General features: G+C 44.1%; 1 protein-coding gene across 1 annotated transcript in view; it reads right to left on the bottom strand.

Annotated features, from left to right (window-relative positions):
* The window catches only part of cfap74 (cilia and flagella associated protein 74), a gene marked incomplete at both ends in the record, with an annotated part of 37,117 nt that overhangs the window by 8,972 nt on the left and 3,820 nt on the right, over positions 1–24,325 (bottom strand). The window contains 15 exons of the mRNA XM_083674738.1: positions 223–396; positions 3,132–3,219; positions 8,214–8,342; positions 11,225–11,346; positions 11,794–11,916; positions 12,785–12,924; positions 13,485–13,554; positions 13,896–14,081; positions 15,436–15,525; positions 15,798–15,864; positions 21,774–21,892; positions 22,053–22,223; positions 23,294–23,473; positions 23,774–23,984; positions 24,101–24,258. Of these exons, the coding sequence (XP_083530864.1) occupies positions 223–396; positions 3,132–3,219; positions 8,214–8,342; positions 11,225–11,346; positions 11,794–11,916; positions 12,785–12,924; positions 13,485–13,554; positions 13,896–14,081; positions 15,436–15,525; positions 15,798–15,864; positions 21,774–21,892; positions 22,053–22,223; positions 23,294–23,473; positions 23,774–23,984; positions 24,101–24,258 (2,028 nt within the window). The remainder of the gene's footprint in view (positions 1–222; positions 397–3,131; positions 3,220–8,213; positions 8,343–11,224; positions 11,347–11,793; positions 11,917–12,784; positions 12,925–13,484; positions 13,555–13,895; positions 14,082–15,435; positions 15,526–15,797; positions 15,865–21,773; positions 21,893–22,052; positions 22,224–23,293; positions 23,474–23,773; positions 23,985–24,100; positions 24,259–24,325) is intronic.

The following is a 24,325-nucleotide window of genomic DNA, read 5'->3' on the forward strand; positions in this document are numbered from 1 at the left end:
GATGGGCAATCTTGCAAAGAATTGAAAAGCCCTGTTAGAAGCACCCCACATACATTATGAAGCAGCTCTCGGAACCCGGGGTAAAAGACAATGTGTTTTTAGATTGTAAAAGACAATGTGTTTTTAGATTGTAAAAGACAATGTGTATTCAAAAACCCACCTGGTTGAATAAACATAACGAATAAGTAAGTTAGTAAGTAAACAAATAAATAAATACAGTACCTGTGGTATTCCCAGAAAGCCAAAGTCCTGCGGCAGGAGGGAGAGGTTAGTGAGGCGAACACTGGTCATCACTGATTCGTAGATGGAGCAGTAGCCAAAGTCCACCTCTGTCTGGTCAAAGCGCAGGTCAGAGGAAGTAATGACGGCATGGACAGTAAAAGGAACAGGCCGGACCTGAAGCGGAGGGAGAATACACTGGGTGGTTGTACTTGTATTATTGCTTCATCTGTTAAGTAATTTTCAGTATGTTATGTTACTACATAATAATATACTAACAAGCTTTACACTTTGAAGGTGTAATCTGTAATTCAATCAACAACAAAGTGGGCACCCTGCCACTTTTTTGGTAAACAGCTGAGGGATAGGGAGGGGAGGAGAGGGCTGGAGAAATGTAGCCACTCTCAATTTCGTACACAAAGCTATGGATGCATTCTGCATTCTGTCCATGTAGATGCGGCCTCTGTTCTTCAGTAAGGAAGGATGGAAGGGGAAGAGCTCGGTGGCTAGACTGCTGTAATTCATGGTCATGACCTTGGGAAAGAATGCAGCGTTAGACTGCAAAGTAACCGTAGCATCGGCAGGGGCAAATTGAGTACAAAAATGATGGACCGAAAGTGCCTGCAAGGCAGTTACGTGCTTGGCAGTGGCATCTGTCTCTACGCTGTTTCCAAACAGCCTGTCCTTGGTTCTCACTCACCAGTGTCCGTTTCAAATCCTTGGAGACGACAGACATTAGGATACTATCAGTAGGACATGCTCCTTTCATAAAGTGACAAATGAGAGGATGAGCTAACGGGCCTCGAGGGCAGACCCACTGACCTCACGGGCCAAACCCAGAGATCCATCAGCTCTGGTTGAGGGTGGAATAACAATAAGTCTCAGCGCAGAGGGAGGCGCCATGGGCATGTGTAAAGAAGCTGAGCTATCTCCGCTTGCCATGGTCGCCTGCGCCAGTCTGGGGCTATCAGGAGCAGTGATAAACTGTGCGTTTTCATTCTGTCAAGTGTGGGGAAGATGAGTCCCATGGGAGGAAAGGAGTGCCTCTGGCCACGGATGGGCTAGAGGAGCATTGTGATCTGACATTGAGAAGAACAAGTCGCAATGAGCGTTGTCTCGAGATGTGGGATCAGCTACTGATCGATGGCCGTAATGACTCCAAATCTCTTGAACTACTTGTGGATGAAGTCGCTAGTCACCCAATAGGGGACGCCCTCACGACAGCAAATCCACTCCTGAGTCTGCCCGGCATGTGTGTGGCTCTGAGAGACAACAGATTCACAATGCTCCACAACAGCACTATCCTGGTCAGAGCCAGTAGCTGTCAGGAGCCCTTGGCAGTTGACGCATGCCACTGTGGACCCTGCAGAAACGGACAGAAGTGCCGTAGGGCTAGAAATACAACCTGGAGTTCTAGGACGTTGATGTGGGCCGTGCATAAATAACAGGCCCGACCAAGCGGATCATCTTAGGGAGCATCTCTTGTGTTTTTGCTTATGCGCCTATGGTATCAGCATCTTTGTCTTCTGTGATATCGGTTGTGCACAGCTTCACTGAAAACACAAGTTGTTGTGAGATATACATAGCATTCCTGTGCACACGGTAATGTTCTCCTCTCCTGAGCCGTGTCTGGGCGTGTCTGGGCAGATGACCTTGTTTATCGGTCGAGCTCACCGCACCGCCGGTTTCCTGGCCAGAGTCGGCCTGGCAGCCAGAGAGAGGGGTGATGGGAAGGTGCCAGGGCTCAGCAGCTCAGGGCTGAGGGCACAGCTTTAGGGCACTGCAGGAGTATCCTGGCCTGATTCAGGCTCTGTAAGAGATCCGCTTCCTCCAAATCCTCGACCACTTGTCTTTTCCTTGGCCTGGTAGAGATAGATAAGGATGGGGTTTTTTGGCAGATCGGGTTGGGTGGGGGCCGGGGGGAGGCTAAGGTGACGATTTTAGCTGAGGTTACATGACCGCTGGCCAGATATGGAGGTTTTGAGGGCTGGGTAACTGTACACATTACGGCATTGGAGTGTCCACTTGGGGCTTGCTGTGGGCTTTTATTTGGGCCGAGTTTGTTAATATTTGCAAAGTAATTCAGCAATCCTGACGTAATTACAGAATATTCACTTGGAACTATAACTATAATTTCATAAAACTTTTGAGTTGATGATTTTAATTTTCCCCTTTCCTGGATAATCACGCGTCAGTGACAGAGAAACTGTCAGAAATTGATCTACAGATATACTGTACGATGTGTATCTCCCATAATTAACCGCACGTTACCTTGCCTAAGACCCTAAAAAATGCTTGGGTTTTAGCTTAGCGGGCTATGGTGCATGTCTTCAATGCGGAAGACCCGGGTTCAAATCCCCGTCAGTCACACATGGATATGATTGATTTATGAGATATAATCTGTTACCGAGGCCTCTTGGGGCGGCAGGTAGCCTAGAGGTTAAAGAGGCCGGCCAGCAATCGGTAGCTTGCTGGTTCGATCCTCACCACAGGAGGATGTGAGCTGGTGACTGGAAGGTTTCTGGCATCATATCTAAGGTGCATATTTAAGTTGCATGGCTAATAAACAGTCTACTTCTTCTTACTGTACATAACGCGAAAAGAAAAACAAAGATTTCCAAATTATATTATGGAGACCTTTTCAGTAAAACAATGTGGACTAACCTTTATGCTTGGCTCATTAGCACTCAGGGAACAGCCGGGCCTTGGGGTGGGAGATACATTTAGTTTGCTACCATTAAAATGGGTTATAACCTTCAATGCCTCTGCTTTTGATAGGGACCTGCAGGATGCTCGCCACTTATTGAACAAGAGCACCACACTGCCTTGTGAAGCTGAGATGGGCTGTTGTATGTCACTTCATATCGTAGATAGTGTACACTGTTTCTGTAGGGCTTATTAGTACTACAAACCTGGTCAGCTACTTGTACTGTCAACAGGACTTCCAGGACGCCTGTTTCGCTGTCAAAAAATGCCTTGGCATCCTCGGACAAGGAACGTCTAGGGGGTAAGCAGGAGAAATGGGTGTAAGAACAGAAGATGATCATTGCAATTCAGAGGAGTTCAGCCGTCCCATAGCAGTCGCATGCATTCCAATTGCTTGCTCCTGATATTGCATGACAGTCCCAAGCCTTTTGCGTATATCAGAAATGGGACTGTAGATCAAACAGCAAATCAAAATCAATACAAACCAAAACATCCCCTAAAAAACTATCAAAATGCTCAGTGGAGGAGAGACAGAGGAGAGCACGATGAAAACCTTCAGTGTTTCACTTCAAATCCCTCCCCACACACACACACACACACACACACACACACACACACACACACACACACACACACACACACACACACACACGTAGTTAGATCAGTAGGATCACCAGAGAAGGCGAGAGAGTGCGCCTCCACACTACCGTAGGCTGTAGCCATGGTGATGTTGGGGCGTAAGTACGACTCAAAGAGGCCTCGCAGTCATGCACAAGCTTATGTAAAACACTAGCCATCAATACGCCAGGTGGAGAGAGAGCTTCTCTCGTGAGAACCCACATTTCTCTTTCTCCTCTCTCTGTGCTAACCAAGACTCGATGAGCATGAAAACAATGGTCAGAAGTCAATCGACTGTGGATCCTGAGCGCACAAACCCATCCCACTCCTACTCTCTCTTTTTCTCTTTCTCCATCTCTCTCTTCCTCTCCCTCTCTCTCTCTGTTTGGTAATGCTGGCGTAGGTGCTAATACTACAAATGTCAAAAGCTCTGGAACTGACGCCTGCTTCACACAAATCTCTGTCAGAGATTCAGAGAAAAGTCGTGCCCCCCCACATGTAGACAAGTCACATTGAGTGTACGTCGAAATTAACTCTATCCCACAATGCAAAAGGGAGTGTGTGTGTGTGTGTGTGTGTGTGTGTGTGTGTGTGTGTGAAAGAGAGACAGAGAGAGAGACAGGGAGAAAGTGAGAGAGAGAGTGTGCGCACATGCATTTGTGTGTGCGCTTGTGTGTGTGTGTGTGTGTGTGGGTGTGGGTGTGTCTGTGCGTGGGAAAAGCTCAACCAATCACCACCAAGGATGTATTTAAGGAATCACTCTTGCTTCTCTGTTAATAGAGTCTCTGCTGGAGAGTCACTCTTGAATCAGCTTGGCAGGGCAGAGTGGAAAAGCCTGGCAGGACGTCACCAACCCCATATGCTCGGGGGGAATTTTCAGATAGATGAGGGATCAAGTTTTTCCACATCCCGCACTCCTACCTCATGCTATTCTCTGGAACCAAAATGCATGATCTCCTCCAAAATCTCCCCCATAGGCCTAGTCCTTATTTCTCTGTTTTCTTAGGTGTTCACCTAGGATGGGTATTAACCACAAAGCCCTGCTACGCAATGCAGCCCAGTGGTAATATTACCCAGGTACATGTTACACTGGTGTCCTCACAAGAACAGTGGAAAACCTCTGGTTGGCATTTAAGATGACATTTCATCTACATCTGTGGCAGAAGAAAGTGGCAGAAGAAAATCCCTTTTGAGTCATATCCGTGTCTTTTCCGTGTCATTTCTGTGTCACCCCTGAAATTTCTAAGAAGCAATAATCTGCGAACCACCTATAATCCTGACAGAGCAAGGCTCAGCAGACAAACACAGAGAGAAAGAATGAAGTCATTACATCAGCAGAAAACAGATGGTTCCCTCACCTATGGTCAGGACAACATTTGGTCTTATTTTGGTGGTATGCCTGATAGAAGGCAGGATGGTATATTTGAGAAATATATCCATAGTCAATATGGGCCTCTGCTTGGCATTCACTTCCATGTAAAAACAGTGATTATGGAGGGGATTACAAAACGGATTAAAAGGATTAGGGATTTCTCATCACATTTGGGAATGGGAGGAAAAAACACTCTTGACGATCACATTTACACCCAATATATACTTGACCAGATATGTTTCTGCTCTCCCTGCAGCTCGTGTACAGTAACAGTTACAGATGGAAGTGTAAAAGCAGTGAAAGCCCTGCGTGGGGAAAGTACCAGTGCTGTTGAATATAATCTGTTGTAAATCGGGCTAAATCATGAGTAATCTCCCTTTTATCAGCCTGAGCTGACTGCTTGACCGGAAGAGCCCAGCCACATTTCCCACTCTTTGCAGATTATACCTAAACCATTTATGATCCAGGACCCCATTCAATCAAATCCGGTATCCAGGTTCACGGGATAAGACAAAAACTACATAAAAACCCAATGATTTTCTTGCACTGACCATATTTGAATTGCTGTACAATTGAGTTTCTTTTTGTGTCACAAAATAAACATTGTTTCAATGAAAAGATGAATCCGAACATGCATTTTGCACACATGCATTTTGCACCTGGCCTTGCTAATCAAGGTTAATCAAGGATGGGACAGAAGAAGCCAACAATAAGAACAAGAAGAAGAAGCAGCACTGATACTGCTAAAACGCTTTTCACTCCCAAATTGAACTGTTCAAGGGATTATCTATTCTAAAGTATGTATGTCACAATAAGAGAGAGAGAGAGAGAGAGAGAGAGAGAGAGAGAGAGAGAGAGAGAAAGAGAGAGAGAGAGAGAGAGAAAGAGAAAGAGAGAGAGAGAGAGAGAGAAAGAGAGAGCAAGAAGAACAAGGAAGAAAAAATAGGACCTTCCTCTAAAACCGTGGAGGACTATAACCTCTCTGGGTAGCCTGAGGGTGATCCTTCAGTGTGTTTCAGGAGTGTACACATTTACTCTCAGTAGCCCATGGATGGGAGGCAGAAATAAACACCCATCTGAAGAACAGAAATGTGAAATGACTCATCTAGGAACCAGATTAAACAGAGCTGCCGGTGTGCGTGGTGAGGATTTGGGCGTCCTACGACAGCTTCTCCACACGTAGCGCATCTCGCAGGCGCTGGCGGGACTTGGAGCTGCCAGTTTGCACGACACCCCGTCACATAGGGCTCAGGACCAAAAAGAAGCACCACAAAAAAACCATCAACAAATATGACAAATATTGAAATCCCTGAGAAAAAAAAAATAATAGTTTTGCAGTGCAGTCAGTTTGGTAAGGCAGCACATAGAATACGCATGACAGAAGTTTTTTTTTTTTTTATCCGACGTATGTCAAAGTCAAAAGTCAAAGTGGCTTTATTGTCAATTCTTCACATGTCAAGACATACAAAGGAATCGAGAGGACGTTTCTCACTCTCCCACGGTGAGACAGATAAAGTGCCCAGGCACAACAGATAACACATACTAAAAGTAAAACATTCAATAAAAATAATTTAAACAGTGCAAAAAGAGCAGTCAGTAAAGACAGTAAATAGCAGCCAAATACCAAATGTTGCTGGTAAACACCGGACCATGAGATATACACTCACCGAACGCTTTATTAGGAACACGATACTAATACTGGGTCGGGCCTCTCTTTGCTCTCAAAACAGCCTCAATTCTTCGTGCCATTGATTCCATAAGATGTTGGAAACATTCCTTTGAGATTCTGGTCCATTATGACATGATTGCATCACACAAAAAAGATTTTTCAGGTGCACTTTCAAGCTGTGGATCTCCCGTTCTACCATATCCCAAAGGTGTTCTATTGGATTCAGATCTGGTGACTGGGAAGGCCACTGAAGAACACTGAACTCACTGTCATGTTTGTGAAACCAGTTTGTGACATGGTGCATTATCATGCTGGAAGTAGTTATTAGAAGATAGGTAAATTGTGGCCATGAAGGGATGCACATGGTCAGCAACAATACTCAAATAGGCTGTGGCATTCAAGCGATGATTGATTGGTATTAACAGGCCCAAAGTGTGCCAAGAAAACATTCCCCACACCATTACACCACCTCCACCAGTAGAAGGTGTACAGGTGTTCCTAATAAAGTGATTAAGGGTGAGTGTATGTGATATATCTCATTTTTTCTTTTCAGAGGGATTTTCCTGTCTGCGGAGGATCTCTTAGGGAGCTTAAAGCGTGAACGGTCGTGTTGCAAAGAGAGCCAGGGAACGGGCCCTACGTGTCTGCTGTTACGTAAGATATGGATACAGTACATACCGTAGGCAGGTCTTCTGCTCGTGGATGGGAGGGATGGAGGGATGAGGGCAGAAAAAGGAGGAGAGAGAGCAGAGAGAGAAGAGGGAATAGAGAATAGATAGATAGACAGGGAGGGGGAGGAGAAGGGGTGGTACAGTAGTAGTAGTGGTATGTTGCTACGGCATAGCAGCAGTGATGCTCGCTCTTAATCCTCATTTTAAACCTCTCCCTGCTTCACTAAGGCAGATTACTGCCATTTTCCCACTTCCCCTCCAGCCCCCAGGGTTTGGCCAATGTGCTATTAACCCCCCCCCCCCACCCCCCACCCCCCCCCCACACGCGCACACACACACACACACACACCACTACTACTGCTGCTGCCATCATCGGACCTCAAATCTTCTTAGCTATCAATATGCTCTGGCTGCCAAACTCTTGAGGAAAAAAAAGGTAGGCGGGCTAAACTAGCGCCCCCACTCCGTGTGCAAATGGCACACACTACGCCTCTCACACTTGCCCCGGAGGTCCTCCACCCTGTTCCCCTGGCATTACAAACTGCAGTTCAACTCAGCCTAGTCGCCTAAAAATAGCCCCAACCATTCTCGCTGCAAAATTACCATGTCCTTCAAAGTCATTAGAAACCATTATCAGAAGCCTTCACGCCACTCCATTTCTGTGTTCGGGAAGCGATTTGCGTGCTGGTCAAATAGTGAATAAGAGATGGTGGAGGACATGTTTCATAATAATTGCTGGCTGTTGAGGGACTTTTGCCATTAAAATTGCAGCACTGACGTAGCAGGCCTTCCCTAGACCCTGATGCCCTCAGTAGCATTAGCATTGTAATGGGGGGATCAATTCATATGTGCATGTAAAACATCAACAGTTCACAGGTTTAGATCAAGCTTTGAGAATGCTTTAAGATCTACATTAGTGTGCCCTATCTAGACCTATTGTGTTTATGTGAGTGGTTACCTGGGCAGGAACTTGAGCTGTGCGTTGAAACTTGACCTAGCCTGGATGTAGCCCGTCTTAGGCAGGATCTCCATGTGGTTCCGTAGCTGCGGACTCACCTCAAACGTCAGCCGCAGAGCCGTGCTAGCTCTGCAATACAAAATACACTGTTCGGTTAGCATTGTGCTATACATCAATAGAGAGACCGACTGTATGTACAGAAGTTAGGGTTGTGCTTACTAGACCAGGAGCCTTAGTTAGTAAGAGTGGGGCGAACTGTATTTAGTTAGGGCTTTGCTAACTCAATAGACACAACCGAAAAGCTAGTGCTTGAATACGTCTACAACACAACAGGTATTGCTGTTGACATTTAGAGGACAGGATCTCTCCCCTACTCGACATTGACAGCAAATATGCCTTCAATTGAAGATGACATTAATACAATGTGATTTAATGTATTCATTTAAGCCCAAAAATATGCACACGCATTTGAAGGTGAGCAGACAGTATACAGTACACCAAGGACCCCCAGAGACGTCTCCTCATCACAGTGGAGTGTTTGATAGGGACGCGGAAAGGAGACTGCGTGATTGTTTGAGTGACACAAACCGAAATTGCCTCGTTCGACTGTAATGTACTCCAAGTCCTCAACATTTAGGTGACCCAATTTTCAGGGGGATCCAACAGATGGTTGTGCCTGTGGCAGCGAGGAAGAGCCTGCTTCAGCTGGTGGTGATATAAATCTCCACCCTGGGAATTCTTGACCCTCGCACGTCCAGCTAACACTCACACATACACACATACACATACACACACACACACACACACACACACACACACACACACACACCAACTCTCCCTCTCAAAGACTTACGCTCTTTGGAACCACTGTGTGTGTATGTGTGTGTGTGTGTGTGTGTGTGTGTGTGTGTGTGTACTTACGTCCATTTTATTCTTCAAGGATCGAGAGGTGAGACCAGTGAGTGGTGGAATAATTGAGCCCTTGGCAAAATGGTTTGACGGTGACAAAAGAGAGCGCTCCACCATTTTCCAACGCTTAAATTAGGTGACCTGCTTTGAATAGTTGGGTCAAACAGATGGTTTCTCTCCCCGAGGCAAGGACACTTAGGACACTCAGGGGGTTTCATCTGGCTATCTCTGCACCAGCCAAATAACAACCTTCAAACTGCTCTCAGAGGAATTCAGAGACCCATAATCAATTAGGGCGATTAGAGATTTTAATTGGGTAGGGCTGTCTGTTGAACTCATCATTTTGTGGGTAAAAGTCTGCCCAGCTACAGTGTGTATGCTCTCCTGCAGAGCTGGTGCTTTCCAGAGTTTAGGTTTTTTACTTACATCTACTCTACAGGATGTGATTTAGTCTCGATCTCCAGACTTCGAATGCGAGCTTACAGAGTCTGGCAACGCAAGACTTGATAAGGTTGGAATCTGATACCCTTGAGAAGCTATCTTTAGTGATGTTATATATTGATGATTATACCTGTTTATGCTTATACACCCAATACTACAAATAGCGCTATGCCCATATATCGGTTAAGACTGTACGACTGCATGTATACTGTATACTGATGATTGTTACCTTGTTCTGTTGACTGGTTTAGCATACAACAGTTAGACTGCTTACACGTAGGTCCAGATGGTACACTTTGGTTAAGCCACATGTAGCCCAAGGCATGATGGGATACTATCCACAGAGGGAGTCTGGGTAATTACCGCCCCCAACCCAGCTCGTCCATCTCCTTTCATTGTTAAAAGATAAATCGTATCAACCTACTCAGGATTGGACCATATGAGAAATGCTTATGTCTCTCTCTCCTCTTTTCCTCTCTGAAGACAATATTTATCTAAATATTTATCTTTCTATCAAACTCTATTTCAAGAATTCAGCAGCTTAGATTGAAAAGCGGGGCGATGGAGGGGACAACATTAGTTTCTTGTGGGAAAAGGAGCAGCTCCAAAGACAAAAGACATTAATCAACTCAGCCTTGTTCCTCAGGGCAAGAGCACAGTTGCGCTAAGAAGAGGCGTTGTTAAAAATAAGTGGCGGGTGGAGGGGAAAGAGGGCAGGTTGTTGTTTTGGAATAGCAGGTTTTTGTGTGTCGTCAGCTTTGATGAGAAGGCTCAACTCCCCAGCAGGTGTCAGTGAAAGAGGTTTTCAAATGTTTTAGTTTCAGATACTTGCAATAAAGAAAAAAAATGCTGTCCCTTAACAGTCTGTCAGTTTCACTACATTTAAATCACTGGCTCTAAAACAAGTGAGACATAGCATTGATGCCAGTTGGTGTTTCTTGCTGTTCCCAAAAAGTCTGTCAACAACTGTACACTATATTTAAGTCACTGGCTCAAAAAAAAAAAAGGTGACATATTGCGTGATGATGGTTGGTGCTTCTTTCGGGACTTTTAAGGGTTCTGAAGCTATGGCTTTCAGAGACACTGTCACCATTACATCCTCACATGCACTTGTGTGCCGGCTCTCCAGATGGCAGCTGCCACAAATCCCCCTCTCAGTGACGTGTGACACAAAGACTAGCGGGCGGGGCAGCGACAGAGAAACGTTATTGCCCACAGCGCTTTCAACCTCTCTACATCATAATGTATAACATTCATAATCAAAAAGGATTTGGTATTGTTCAATTCAATATCTAAAGCAGAGAGGATTGAAGGATCAGAGACCAGGAGTAGAAACCAGCTTACCGGCTCCATGACTCTCAGATAGTCCTGGGGTTTGGTGGGTTTTAACGGAGGCCTTATACATGTATTTTTTGTTGTTATTGAATACACCTTTATGGTACAGTTACATGTGAGGAGAGCTTGAGGGTAAGCTGTTCGTGTGATTTTAAGAGATTTCCATAAGCTTTTCTTTTTCAGTGAAAATGCACAGGATAAATGGGGGGTGTCGGCCCCCAGTAGACAATATGCTAGGAACAAATTCTATAAAAGGTCCCAAGCGTGAACAGTAGGAAAGATGCGAATAAGTGCTATTATACTACATGAACCATTGCCTGACCCACCTGCTTTGTACCATGATGCTGTCTTGATAGAGGCGATCGAACATGCAGATCTTCAGATCGATGTTAGGTTGGGTCACCCACACAGGCACACACATGGCCATGCCGTGAACCCTGATGGGTATCTGTGAGTGGATGAGGGACTTGTCAATCAAAAGCATCAATAACATTTGGGAGTTTCTGGGATATGTCAGAACACCATTCATCCTAATAGCGTGTTTGAGTTAATATCCAATTGGTTCCTCTTTCTTTTACACAGTAGATACTGTATATTTATGAAATTACTCTCCAGTCACACATCTTAAGAAGTTGTTGTTGTTGTTTTTATCATACCTATGATACGCATACAGGTTTTGACTGAATACCCATGAATCATTTGGCCTTACTGTGACTCCTCAACCTGAACAATATCACACATTTCTTAGGACAGTTCACAGAGGTAATGTTAAATTCCTACGACAGTTCACAGAGGTAATGTTAAATTCCTACGACAGTTCACAGAGGTAATGTTAAATTCCTAGGACAGTTCACATAGGTAATGTCAAATTATGACAACGATGATGAAATCTTACTGATTCACAGGCAGGGTCAGTGAACTTGATATGGAAGTCCAACTTAGCCTCCCCCGGAATGGTGGGTGTGAAAACAATCTCCAACTTGACACTTTCAAAGGGGCCCACCTCACCTTCTCTGACCTAGGAACAGGAGCAAATACAATGTTGTGAGGCATTATATCAAGTGCAGTATAAAAAGCCAAAATGTTTTGATGCTTTTTTGTCTGATAATCAACACTTTTATGAAACAGCATTCTAACAGGAGATGCAGGACAAATAAATCAAAATGAAAATCAACACAGCAGCCATCTCCATGCGTATGCACGTGCACGCGCACACACACACACACACACACACACACACGCACGCACACACACACACACACACACACACACACACACACTGAACACAGAGGGAGAGGGAATGCACCATTACCCCCAAGAGAGGCGTAATGAGCCCAGAAGGAGCCCACAGCTACACAGAGGCTGCAGGGCACACATGACATTAGTGTAAAAGATAGAGAGAGAGAGAGAGAGAGAGGGAGAGAGAGAGAGAGAGAGGGAGAGAGAGAGAGAGAGGGGAAGAGAGAGAGATAGAAAGGAAGAAAGAGGGGAGACAAACGCAGACTTGCTATCAGTATAACACCCACTTCTTCTCTTGTGGGGGTGTGGGGATGAAGGCTGCATCATTAAACAACCTGGTGACAGATTCACTACGTTCACACCTGTACAAAGTTTGGATCTGCACTTTTTTACTGCTCACTTTCGTATTTTACATTTTGTTCTTCTTTGTTTTATTCCCTTTTGGGAGAGAAGGGATCTATTTACAATGCTAAAATTATTTACTTGATTGAAAGGTCAAAACCAATCTATACAAGTTACAGTATATCGACATACTACTTCATCTTCTTCTTCTTCTTCCATGGGAAACACATGAAAGGTGTCCATGAATTGGAATGGTGCTGCTAATACTGCTAGTATTTAAATCTGACTGGGTGTGTCTGGCGTACCTCTCCGATGCTGATGTCGCTGCTCTCTGAGGTGTCCATGTTGGCCCGGAGGGCGAGGCCTTCCTCTTGCTCAGACGGCAGGCCTCCTGACGGAGCCTCTGGACTCAGCGCCGGCTCTAACACCACAGGAGTGTGGACCCCTGAGACAACACAGTAGAATCAACTTCTGTTCTGTTCTAATGTATTCTACAGGATTCTAGAGTCTAATGTATTCTACAGGATTCTAGAGTCTAATGTATTCTACAGGATTCTAGAGTCATTGGGCAGCATCCAGTTCTTTATCATTGGGTTTATTATAGGGCCCTGAGTTTTGTGTGTCCTCCTGACCAGGAAAAATTCAAGGCCCTGATCATGTGTATACGTTATAATGATGATTTGCACTGTTTTTGTTGTGGTTTATGTTGGTTTTACACTTTTCTTCACTCTTAGAAGCGTTGGCTCAAATGTCTGAGAAGTACATCGCACTTTTGTGAAAAAGATTTCTTCCTCAAAAACGGAGAAACTGAAGCTAAAGCATTTGAAAAATATGAAAATATGCGATCAACTGTTAAAGACTCTTGTGGATAAGAGTCTACTACCTACGCCATCAGCGTCAGCAGTCTGAACAAGGGTGAACCCTGCAAGTGTGTGTGTGTGTGTGTGTGTGTGTGTGTGTGTGTGTGTGTGTGTGTGTGTGTGTGTGTGTGTGTGTGTATTTTACCTGACTGCTTGTGCTCTGAGCCCAGGGAGGGTTCCTGACTCTCTCTCTCTGACTTGAGTTCTCCTGAGTGCTGGGATGTAGGGCTCCCCTCACCTTCAGAGGCTGCTACTGAACTACTGCTCTCCTGTGTGAGCTACCGAAACACACACACACACACACACACACACACACACACACACACACACACACACACACACACACACACGTAAGAAAACAACACTTAATATTAAAGGTTTTTAAAATCTTTACTTATCAGAAAACAATGTGATTCTTTGATGGGAGTGCGCTTGTGAATGTCAACATAAATAGGAGTGAACATAAGAAACACATGAGACTGTTTTCTGAGTACCTGTCACCTCAGGCTCTGTACGCTGACATGACACGGAGGTCAAAGGTCAAGGTGTCACTCACCTGTGTGCTGGCGGAGGAGGCTTGGGACAGAACCTGGGGCTGGGGCTGCACTGGGCTGGGGCAGGCGGAGGGCACCAGGGTGAAGTGGGTGCCCAGTGCCCCCCGGTTGGTAAGGGTGATTGCCTGTGAAATGGTCTGGCCCACCACGTGGGTACCAAAGTCAATGAGGCTGTTGTCCACAGCCAGCTGAGGGGGGGGGAGGCAAGATACAAAACAAAAACAACCTGCATAAGCTACTAAGAAAAAGTATAATATGTTATGTTGTGCAAAGTTTTGGTAATTCGGTGTCACCGCAAAGTGTCGTCTGCCTCGACCCACACAAACTTTGCACAAATATAGGCGAGGCAGAAAATTCAGAGTCAAATTCAAACAGCTATGACATTCCACATTGAATAATTACTAATAGGCGAAAATAGGGGAATATCTTAAACATTGTATTCTTTAGATTACAGGAAAATATGGTTACCTACTTCATAGAAAATACATTTGGAGAGCCTTTACACACAAACTTAAAAGATGGTTGTTAGAATCCTCCTTAAAGTTCCACTTATTCAATCCATGGTAATATTGGGAGGGGAAAATAATATAAACTACCATACAATAGGCCTATGTGCATGATCACTGCATGACTGACCACACTGATCACTTGACAGGTGCATTGTGGTCTTAACAGGTTCAAACAATACTGTCCTTTATTTTCTTACATAGGCAATGGTAAGACTACACAAAAGTGGCAGGTAATTATGGTTATGACTGGTGGTTGCGAGAATTGCCTATCTATTCATCTGATGCAATTGAGAAAAGTGGCGACAGGTTAATTCAACCGTGACGCACAGCAGGTTGAATTAGGCACACCACCGTAGGCTTGCTGAGTGTTTAGATTATGATGTAATAGACACTTCAGCTTGTGGTTACATTTGTTGCCTACAACTGATAATGTGTGCATTTTATTGATCAAAAATGATCATCCATTCCAACATTCGCAGTAAACTCCTGATTGGCGAGGACAATGAACATCTTCACATCATATTAAATTATCCCCACCCACTCTGTCTGTTCAGTCAGGACACTTACGTCAGTTAATATTGTTTCATGAAACGGTAGAACAGTAGTTTTGGCGTAATTGGATGGCTCTGCTCTGTATTACTCCCTGCCTGAAGTTTAACAACATAAAATACAATCATACAAGGCAGGGAGCCCATAACTTCTCAAACCCCCCCACGGTAGATTAAACACAGACCCATAAGTATAACTCCCATAGCCAGTGGTGTACACTATTTAACCATGGGCGAATGTTGCATAACTCAGATCTTTTAAGCCTTGTCCCATGAACATGTGATGTGTTTGCATACGTGAGATCAGCTGTCCGTCACCTGACTAAAAGCCTCTGTTGCAAAACTAATTGTAAAACATATTATTTCAGAAAATAGAATGCACGCGCTGTGAAACACACATGACAAATAGACTCAGCAGAGTGGCGTAATCTGATAAACGACCCCTCTTCTGTATGAGATCAATCTACAGTGAGTAGCGTACTCACATCACACTTCCTCATGGTGCATCTGATGGGTACAGCGAAGGGGCCGGCTGCTGAGGCAAATTGGACCTCCCCCTCCAAACCCTTGTTGATCTGGAAGGAGGTCAATCAGTCAGTCAATCAATCAATCAATCACATTTATTTGCACAACCCTTTTTACAAAAAAAAACTGTTTTGTCACAAAGTGCTTCACAATATAAAGTTTAAAAGTAAACCCCAAGGGAAAATAGCAAGCCAGAGAAAAACTACCTTGGGCACAGTGGCATGGAAAAACCCAGTGGTGGGGAGAAATCTCTATGGTTAATAATGGACTTTGGGGAGACAGGGGGGAATCAGGGGTGGGGGACTAACTCAGACTGACTCACCATTGGTTGAAATACGACCTGCATGTCACAGGCCATCCCAGCAGACATAGGTCCAGGAGGCTCAAAGCTGAAACAGAAGAGAGCGTTTAGAGAACCATTTAGAGAACCATTCAACACAACGATGCAATTCAACAAATGTGTTTCGAAAGAGGGACACAGCAGAGCCGTTGAAAACACAATATGGTCTCTACAATAAACACATACTTCAGACGGGATATTTCAGAGCTATTATTGCAACTGCGGTGTGATAATGCTCATTCTTGATTCAGTTCTATTGCAGAACCATTTACACAATTATTATGGAATGCCAGTACAATATGTTGCACATTGTGGGTACAATTTAGGGAGATTGAAAAAGCAATATGCTAGTGTGTGTGTGTGTGTGCATGTGTGTGTAGGCTCTGTGTGTGCAATAACATTACTACAATAACATAAGAGCAGCAAATATGAAGGTGATGCAATGCACACAAGCCAGATCGGTGGAACACGCAGCGCTACATTGTGCATTCTTCATGAGAAATAATCGGGCATAATTTGAATACTGAAGGATAAATAGTCTCAAGGGAAGACTACAGTAATAGAGAGAGTGGAATCAAAGGTTAACATGATGCTGGTAACAAGCATAACATGGAACATCAGGAAGAAGAAAATTATCAGCTTTGATAAGAATAATGATACAAACGTAAGGAGCAGTTTTCAGGAATTGTTGGTTATTAATCAAATATCAGGTATTGCATACAGTTGCGTACCGATTATTTTAGGTTTTTTCACCTCAAGGTAACCTCAAGTTTTTTTTTTTACATCGTTATCCTGCAACATGTGTATTTGTCAGCACATGTAAGATACTGTACAGCACACAGATTGCCCTGGAGCACTTTAGACTGCTCCAGCCTCGGAAATATACAAAAGGCTAGCCAATCAATACAGTGGAGCGAGCAGGCAGCAGGGAAAATCAATAGATGAACAACAATGACTTGGAGAATAGCAACAATAAGCACAGCAGTAAGAAAGAGGCCATGGGTAATGACTGTCGTAGAGAAACCATATGATTACAGTATGGTTCAATAATCACGATGATTAACTATATCCTGCTATCATGCTGCTTATAGTTAGAGTGCTAAAGGCAATACTGCAATCTCGCCTCACTGGAAATCTGTAGGGACTGGTGGTGTGTTCTATTTGTGTACCCTCTCTCTCCAGAGCTTAGGAGTCCAGGGGAAGATATCAATCAAACCTATGTATCTTGTTGTTGGTCCAGTTGTTCTAATTGGGAATCAGATCAGAGCGGCATCACCTCACCATCCAGCAACCTGCTGTGAGCTGGAAGGGAGTGAAAGAGTCCAAACTGGGCAAGCTTATGGGCAGCGCCACGGCCAAACACTCACATCTGTGATTGAAATAACAGGGCCAACACTTTTAATAAAGGTCTCACCTACTGTGGCAGACAGCCTGCTTTGAATATGGCTTCTGGAAAGACATACAAATGCATGAAGGCACTGTTTCTGGGTCAGAGAAAGATGATGCAAAAGCAGAAAAATATTAGCTTAGGAAAAAAAGAAAAAAGAAAAAAGAACAAAAAAAAAAGAGAACAGTTCGCCAGGGATTGAATGTGGAGTGAGACCAAGTTAGAGACGTGTGCTGTGCTGTACTGTAAATGAGGCCAAATATACAGTAGGACTAAAGATATATCTGGGGCCCATGGGTGCTAGATGACTCTCTTCATGCATTCTGTTATCTATCCTCATAGTCCACAGGAACTGATCCCAGATCAGTCAACCAGCACAATATATTTAATCAACCCTTAAATGCCATGCCAGACCATGGCTGCATGTGGTGCTGTGACAGAATGTGACAGGATGTGAAACTCTGTCAGAACAAGCCACATAAACCAGAGAGAGCAGCCATATCCCGTAATATTGTGAACGTTGTCCATTTCAGGACCATCTCAGGCTCCAGCTAGAGCTTACAGTATGAAATAGCATATTAAGGGGATGTCAGTCAGCCAAAATCGTTTGCAGCAAGTGCAAAAAATAGCATTAAGCCATGAAAATGCTGCGTTTGCAAGCGTGTAGTAGGGTCTTTCCGAAGTTTGGCAAGCCTGCGTCTACCTAGTGTGTGTGTCCTCCCGGCAGTATGGCTAAGGCATGGCAGAAAACAGCTCTGGCACACACAGCTATTCCGGGGGAGAAGAGGGATGGGGAGCCATTTTTAGAATATCAGGGGGCGTTGGAAGGAACTACGGTCATGTAAAAACTGGAGCATGTTCTTGGTGAACGTTTCTCTCCTACTGAGCGAAAAGCTGATTTCAGTTATTGAAAACTCTGGATTTTATAGTGGTCATTGAAAGCCCCTTTTTTCAATTCTGCCCCTATTTTGAAATGACCCTTCCCCGGATGGGACAAATGGCTGTGGTCTTTTACAACATCTTGAGAATGTGATGATGCGGTGATGTTATCTGAATGGAATAGATCTTATTGGTTCTCCTTGCAAACAGCTCCTAATTTAAATACTATGGTTGAAAGTCAGGTATAAAACAGAAGTAGGGCACAGATTCAACCTCTTTTTCTTTTCTTGGTGTCCTGGGAGAGCTCCAGGTTGTTGCTCGTGAGTACAGTAGATAGATCACATGGTATGTCTTTCTCTCTCTCTCCCTTTCTCTTTCTCTCTCTCTCTCTGCCTGCTCTAGCCTGCTCTAATTTACCATTGAGGGTAGAATGTAAAATTTTTCAATTAAGTATTTGCCTTGTAATAATTGTGTTAGTATACAGTATTATTAAAGCCTCATTTGATTCATTTTATTTGACCATTCTCTCTCTAATTCAGCACAAACTTGACAATTGCACATAGTGTTAAATAAATTACTATTATTATTATTAATATTAAGATATTTGCTATTAAGAAAATCTAGCTACATTTTGTTGCCAAACCTTCACATTGTAACTGCCATCCTAAATAAGGCCTACAGTCGTAGATTAGATTAGATTGGATTTTGTGTTTTGAAACTAAAAACAATAAACGTAAGCAAGAAAAATACTCTCTTTAAAAATGCAAAAACAAATCTCCGGTCCTGGGGAAAATACTGGGTAAGCAACCTTTTTGTTCCAGCCCAGCACTAACACACACGTTTGGAACCAATCAACAAATAATGGTCTTCACTCTGGACTGTAATCAATGGCATCATGTGTATTATTGCTGGGCTGGAACAAAGCCTGCACAACCAGTAACCCTGTCCCCAGGCTATTGCGGATATAAGACTGGAATAACGATTAATTGATGGATGACGCTCGTAATATGAATGTTGTTGTCTCTTGTTTACCCCAGTAGGACAGACAACAGCATCACTGCATTTTAAATGGTCTCTATCAGGTGCTTTCAGACGTCTTATTGTGTATTTTATCATGTCTTTGCCATTGTTTTGTGTTTTGAAATGTATTGATGATGCAGACTGACAAAGTAATTTCCCTTTGGGATCAATAAAGTTTGACTCTACCGCCTTGATGGGAGCCAATTTACGTATTTGTCATTACAGCTAATCACATGACTGCGAGGCGTGGCCCCCGAATCAAGAAACATGTGGTGTGCAAGCACTGCGGGACGTACTGACCAATCTTTGTATTGGGTAAACAAAGGCCAAGTTGACGGAAGTGTCTGGGAACAAGATTACACAACCAGTAACTGCCCAGTGCTAGAGAAGACCCCCTATACCACAATGTAAAAGAAACACTTCCTTCTCTGAGTCATGATAGCGAGTGACATCCCAGAGTAGTGGGTGAGCTGACTGTCTCACTGAGAGTCACAGTGCACAGTGTGTGTGTGTGTGTGTGTGTGTGTGTGTGTGTGTGCGTGTGTGTGTGTGTGTGTGTGTGTGCGTGCGCGTGTGTGTGTGTATGTGTGTGTGTGTGTGTGTGTGTGTGTGCGTGTGTGGAGGAGGGTGATGCATGCTGACAGGCCCAGAGACACTAGGCTCCATTTAACCCTGCGGTCTGGGAGAGACTTAACTTGCTCAGGCAGAAAGAGGAGAGGAGAGGGCCCACGTAACCGCATCAAGTCACAGAGAACTCACTGGAGTGTGTGGGCGTGTGCATGTGTGTGACCTGCATAGTACTCGCTACTCCTTAAGCTGCGGAAGGGAGGCTCAGGGACAGTGGTAAACAAATGACTTGGACTGACTCAGCATGTACACTCACCCAACACCTTATTAGGAACACTATACTAATACTGGGTCGGGCCTCCCTTTATTAGGAACACTATACTAATACTGGGTAGGGCCTCCCTTTATTAGGAACACTATACTAATACTGGGTAGGGCCTCCCTTTATTAGGAACACTATACTAATACTGGGTCGGGCCTCCCTTTATTAGGAACACTATACTAATACTGGGCAGGGCCTCCCTTTATTAGGAACACTATACTAATACTGGGTAGGGCCTCCCTTTATTAGGAACACTATACTAATACTGGGTAGGGCCTCCCTTTATTAGGAACACTATACTAATACTGGGTAGGGCCTCCCTTTATTAGGAACACTATACTAATACTGGGTAGGGCCTCCCTTTATTAGGAACACTATACTAATACTGGGTAGGGCCTCCCTTTATTAGGAACACTATACTAATACTGGGTAGGGCCTCCCTTTATTAGGAACACTATACTAATACTGGGTAGGGCCTCCCTTTATTAGGAACACTATACTAATACTGGGTAGGGCCTCCCTTTATTAGGAACACTATACTAATACTGGGTAGGGCCTCCCTTTATTAGGAACACTATACTAATACTGGGTAGGGCCTCCCTTTATTAGGAACACTATACTAATACTGGGTAGGGCCTCCCTTTATTAGGAACACTATACTAATACTGGGCAGGGCCTCCCTTTATTAGGAACACTATACTAATACTGGGTAGGGCCTCCCTTTATTAGGAACACTATACTAATACTGGGTAGGGCCTCCCTTTATTAGGAACACTATACTAATACTGGGTAGGGCCTCCCTTTATTAGGAACACTATACTAATACTGGGTAGGGCCTCCCTTTATTAGGAACACTATACTAATACTGGGTAGGGTCTCCCTTTATTAGGAACACTATACTAATACTGGGTAGGGCCTCCCTTTATTAGGAACACTATACTAATACTGGGTAGGGCCTCCCTTTATTAGGAACACTATACTAATACTGGGTAGGGCCTCCCTTTATTAGGAACACTATACTAATACTGGGTAGGGCCTCCCTTTGCTCTCAAAACAGCCTCAATTCTTCGTGGCATTGATTCCATAAGATGTTGGAAACATTCCTTTTTGATTCTGGTCCATTATGACATGATTGCATCACACAATTCCTGCAGATTTTTCAGGTGCACTTTCAAGCGGTGAATCTCCCGTTCTACCACATCCCAAAGGTGTTCTATTGGATTCAGTACAGGTGACTGGGAAGGCCACTGAAGAACACGGAACTCATTGTCATGTTCATGAAACCAGTTTGAGACGACTTTTGCTTTGTGACATGGTGCATTATCATGCTGGAAGTAGCCATTAGAAGATGGGTAAATTGTGGCCATGAAGGGATGCACATGGTCAGCAACAATACTCAAATAGGCTGTGGCATTCAAGCGATGATTGATTTGTATTAATGGGCCCAAAGTGTGCCAAGAAAACATTCCCCACACCATTATGCCACCTCCACCATGAGAAGGTGTACAGGTGTTCCTAATAAAGTGTTCAGTGAGTGTAGCATTCCTGGAAAAAGCAGGAATGCTATAGTAGAAAACTAATATTATAGCATTTTGACGCAGGTCTGATGCATAGGCCTATAAAGGAGTGCCTGGTCAGTCATTCCATGGCTGTGCAAAGTTAGGAACAATGATTTTCAATGTTTTTATTGTAAATTCAAATCACTTCCTGAATAGGCTGAATTTAAATCGAATCGACCCCAATCCTGGAACCTACCATGTAGCCGTCTAAGAGAAAGGCTCACCTTACGGAAATGAAATCCATCAAATCCCTTGTGACACCAAGAAGCTTGCAGTAGTTGGTTGTGTAACTGACGTTAGTTAGGATGATCTTCTTCTTGTAGGTCTTTCCCACCTCAAAGTCCTACGGCAGTCAAGTGAATGGGTTTCAATGTACACATGCGGATTAAGGGAAAACAATGCTTTACACACAAGACATGGCAATAACATAGCAATAACATAGCAATAACATAGCAGTAACGTAGTAGTCAGTCAGTGACTTCGCAAGACACAGCAATGTATACCTTGAAGAGGACGACTTCTGGTTTGCTGATGAAAGGTGAGCCTTTAAACTCTTTCCCCTGTAGGACCTTATTAGGAGCCATTACTAGTTTCCCAACAGGTGGCAAGGCCATGTCCTGCCTCGCTGCTTTAGACTGCAGAGACTTGGAGACAGCCTCTTCACCTGGGCTGCTCTGGAGAACCAGGGAGAAAATCAACATCGATTCAGTTCACATTTCGACTTTGACAAACATCTTCATATTGACATAATGCAATTACAGTGCCGCCCTGCGTAGGTAGTGAAGCATTTTTCTCCTTTTGGCTCTATACTCCATTACAATGAGGTTAAAGTAGAGATCCTCAGCTTTTTTCAAGGGTATTTGTGCACATATTGGTTTCACCATTCAGAAATGACTACGCCTTTTATACATAGTCCCCCTATTTCAGGGCACCACTTATCTTGACAGCATTGCAGTCATTTTCGCCCTAAAGAGCTGAATCATTTGAGGTGAATCACTTGATTGAGCAATTTTCGGCAACCTCAATGCAGTTGCAATTAAGGAAAGAGTAATGACAACAGCGAGGATAACAAATCATCATCATTATCATCATCATCATATTTATCCAGCAACTGCCATGTTATATGAAGGAAGTAGCACCATTTTGGCCTTTTGGTGGTCCTTTTCTCTTGAATCGGACAGTGAGGCAGTATCAGTAAACAAGCCAGTCCACTGTGTGGTGTGTCACGAGGACACCATTTACTCCCAACTGCACGGTAAAAGTAAAACTTTTTCTGCATGACTTCGCTCGCACAGAGCTATCTCGACTGCTTGTCATGTTCCGTTGGAGGCTTCGGGAAGCACCAGCAAATGAGAAGTGATGTGTGTCTCTACAGATCTCAGGAGAGAGCGGAGACCACCCACTGCTGCTGGGAAGCAATGCGTTCGGTTCTAAAGCTTAGCCTAGCCTTGCTTGTGTGGTATAGAACTGTCCAAGCTTGCGATTTAGATAATTTATTATCTCAGTTTACAGAAGTATCATGGATCGTTGAAAGGGATTTACTTATTTGCTTATTTGACTATAGTATATACGACAATAGTATGTATGTTTAAGCTTTGGATATCAATTCATTTTGAGATGTAAAACAAAAAAATAAAGTTTGTCTAAAATGAAAAAGGAATGGACTTCAACATGACTTATGTAAATCACTGAATATCAGAGTTATTAAGAGGTTTGTTGATGATCAGAGTCATTACTGTGGTACCTGGTGTGCCTGGGCCCACAGGCCAGTGAACTCTGGCTGAGCCAAGCTCTCTGTGAGGCCGTGCTCCTCCTCCAGGTCCCTGGTCTCTCTCAGGCTGTCCTGGTCAGAAAGATCTGATGAGGAACTGCTGTCCCTCAACACACTCTCCTGCCCTGATAACCAAGTGGAGGTGTGACGCTCCTTTATTGAAAAAAACAAAACAAAACATACACAGACACAGACACAGACACAGACACAGACACAGACACAGACAGACACAGACACAGACACAGACACAGACACAGACACACACACACACACACACACACACACACACACACACACACAGACATATAGAGAGGGTGTCAGTTACCACATTTCGCAACTGGCCAAGAAACAAGCAGAGTTCAGACTCTTCAATACAAGCCAGGTCCAGTTTGTGTAGCCAGAATAAAAAAAGACACATTTTCCTGAATTCATGTCAGTGATATTTCCACTCACCCGTTTGATTTTTTTTTTTGGTTCTGTTGGATCGAGGCTCTGGAGGACCTTCTCTCGAGATCTCCCCTGGCCAGCGGCCTGCTCCAGACCCACCGGGGTGGGAGGGAACAACAGAGCTTGGTGCCTCTTCCGTTTCTCCAACAAATCCTCTTCCAGCAGCAACTTTGAAATGATTTCCACCCTTTTGGATTTCTGTTTATCCTCAAATTCCCTGTGAGCCCCCCCCCCCCAAACACTCATTATGAGAAAAATAGGATCACATTTCCTCAATAATGCAATTAGGAGAACACAGCCACACATGGGTAATTTGGGTGAGAAATAACCTACTCTCTCTTTCTGTGGAACTCCTCAAGCTTTCTCTGTTGGTACATGTGTTTGGTGCTGTTGGTGCCTTGGGCCTGTAGTGACTCTCTCAGCTGTTTCTCCTCCTGGTCTTGTCTCTGGGCGTGGGCTTTGGCTCGTGTCTGCTGGGCTCGTATGCTTTCCTTGAGCAAGACAAATACTATTGTGAAAGAAGGGAAGGAGATGCCACGTACTGTGTCTTTTATTGTG

Source organism: Argentina silus, assembly GCF_951799395.1.
Source record: "Argentina silus genome assembly, chromosome: 8".
Classification (NCBI taxonomy): Eukaryota; Metazoa; Chordata; class Actinopteri; order Argentiniformes; family Argentinidae; genus Argentina; species Argentina silus.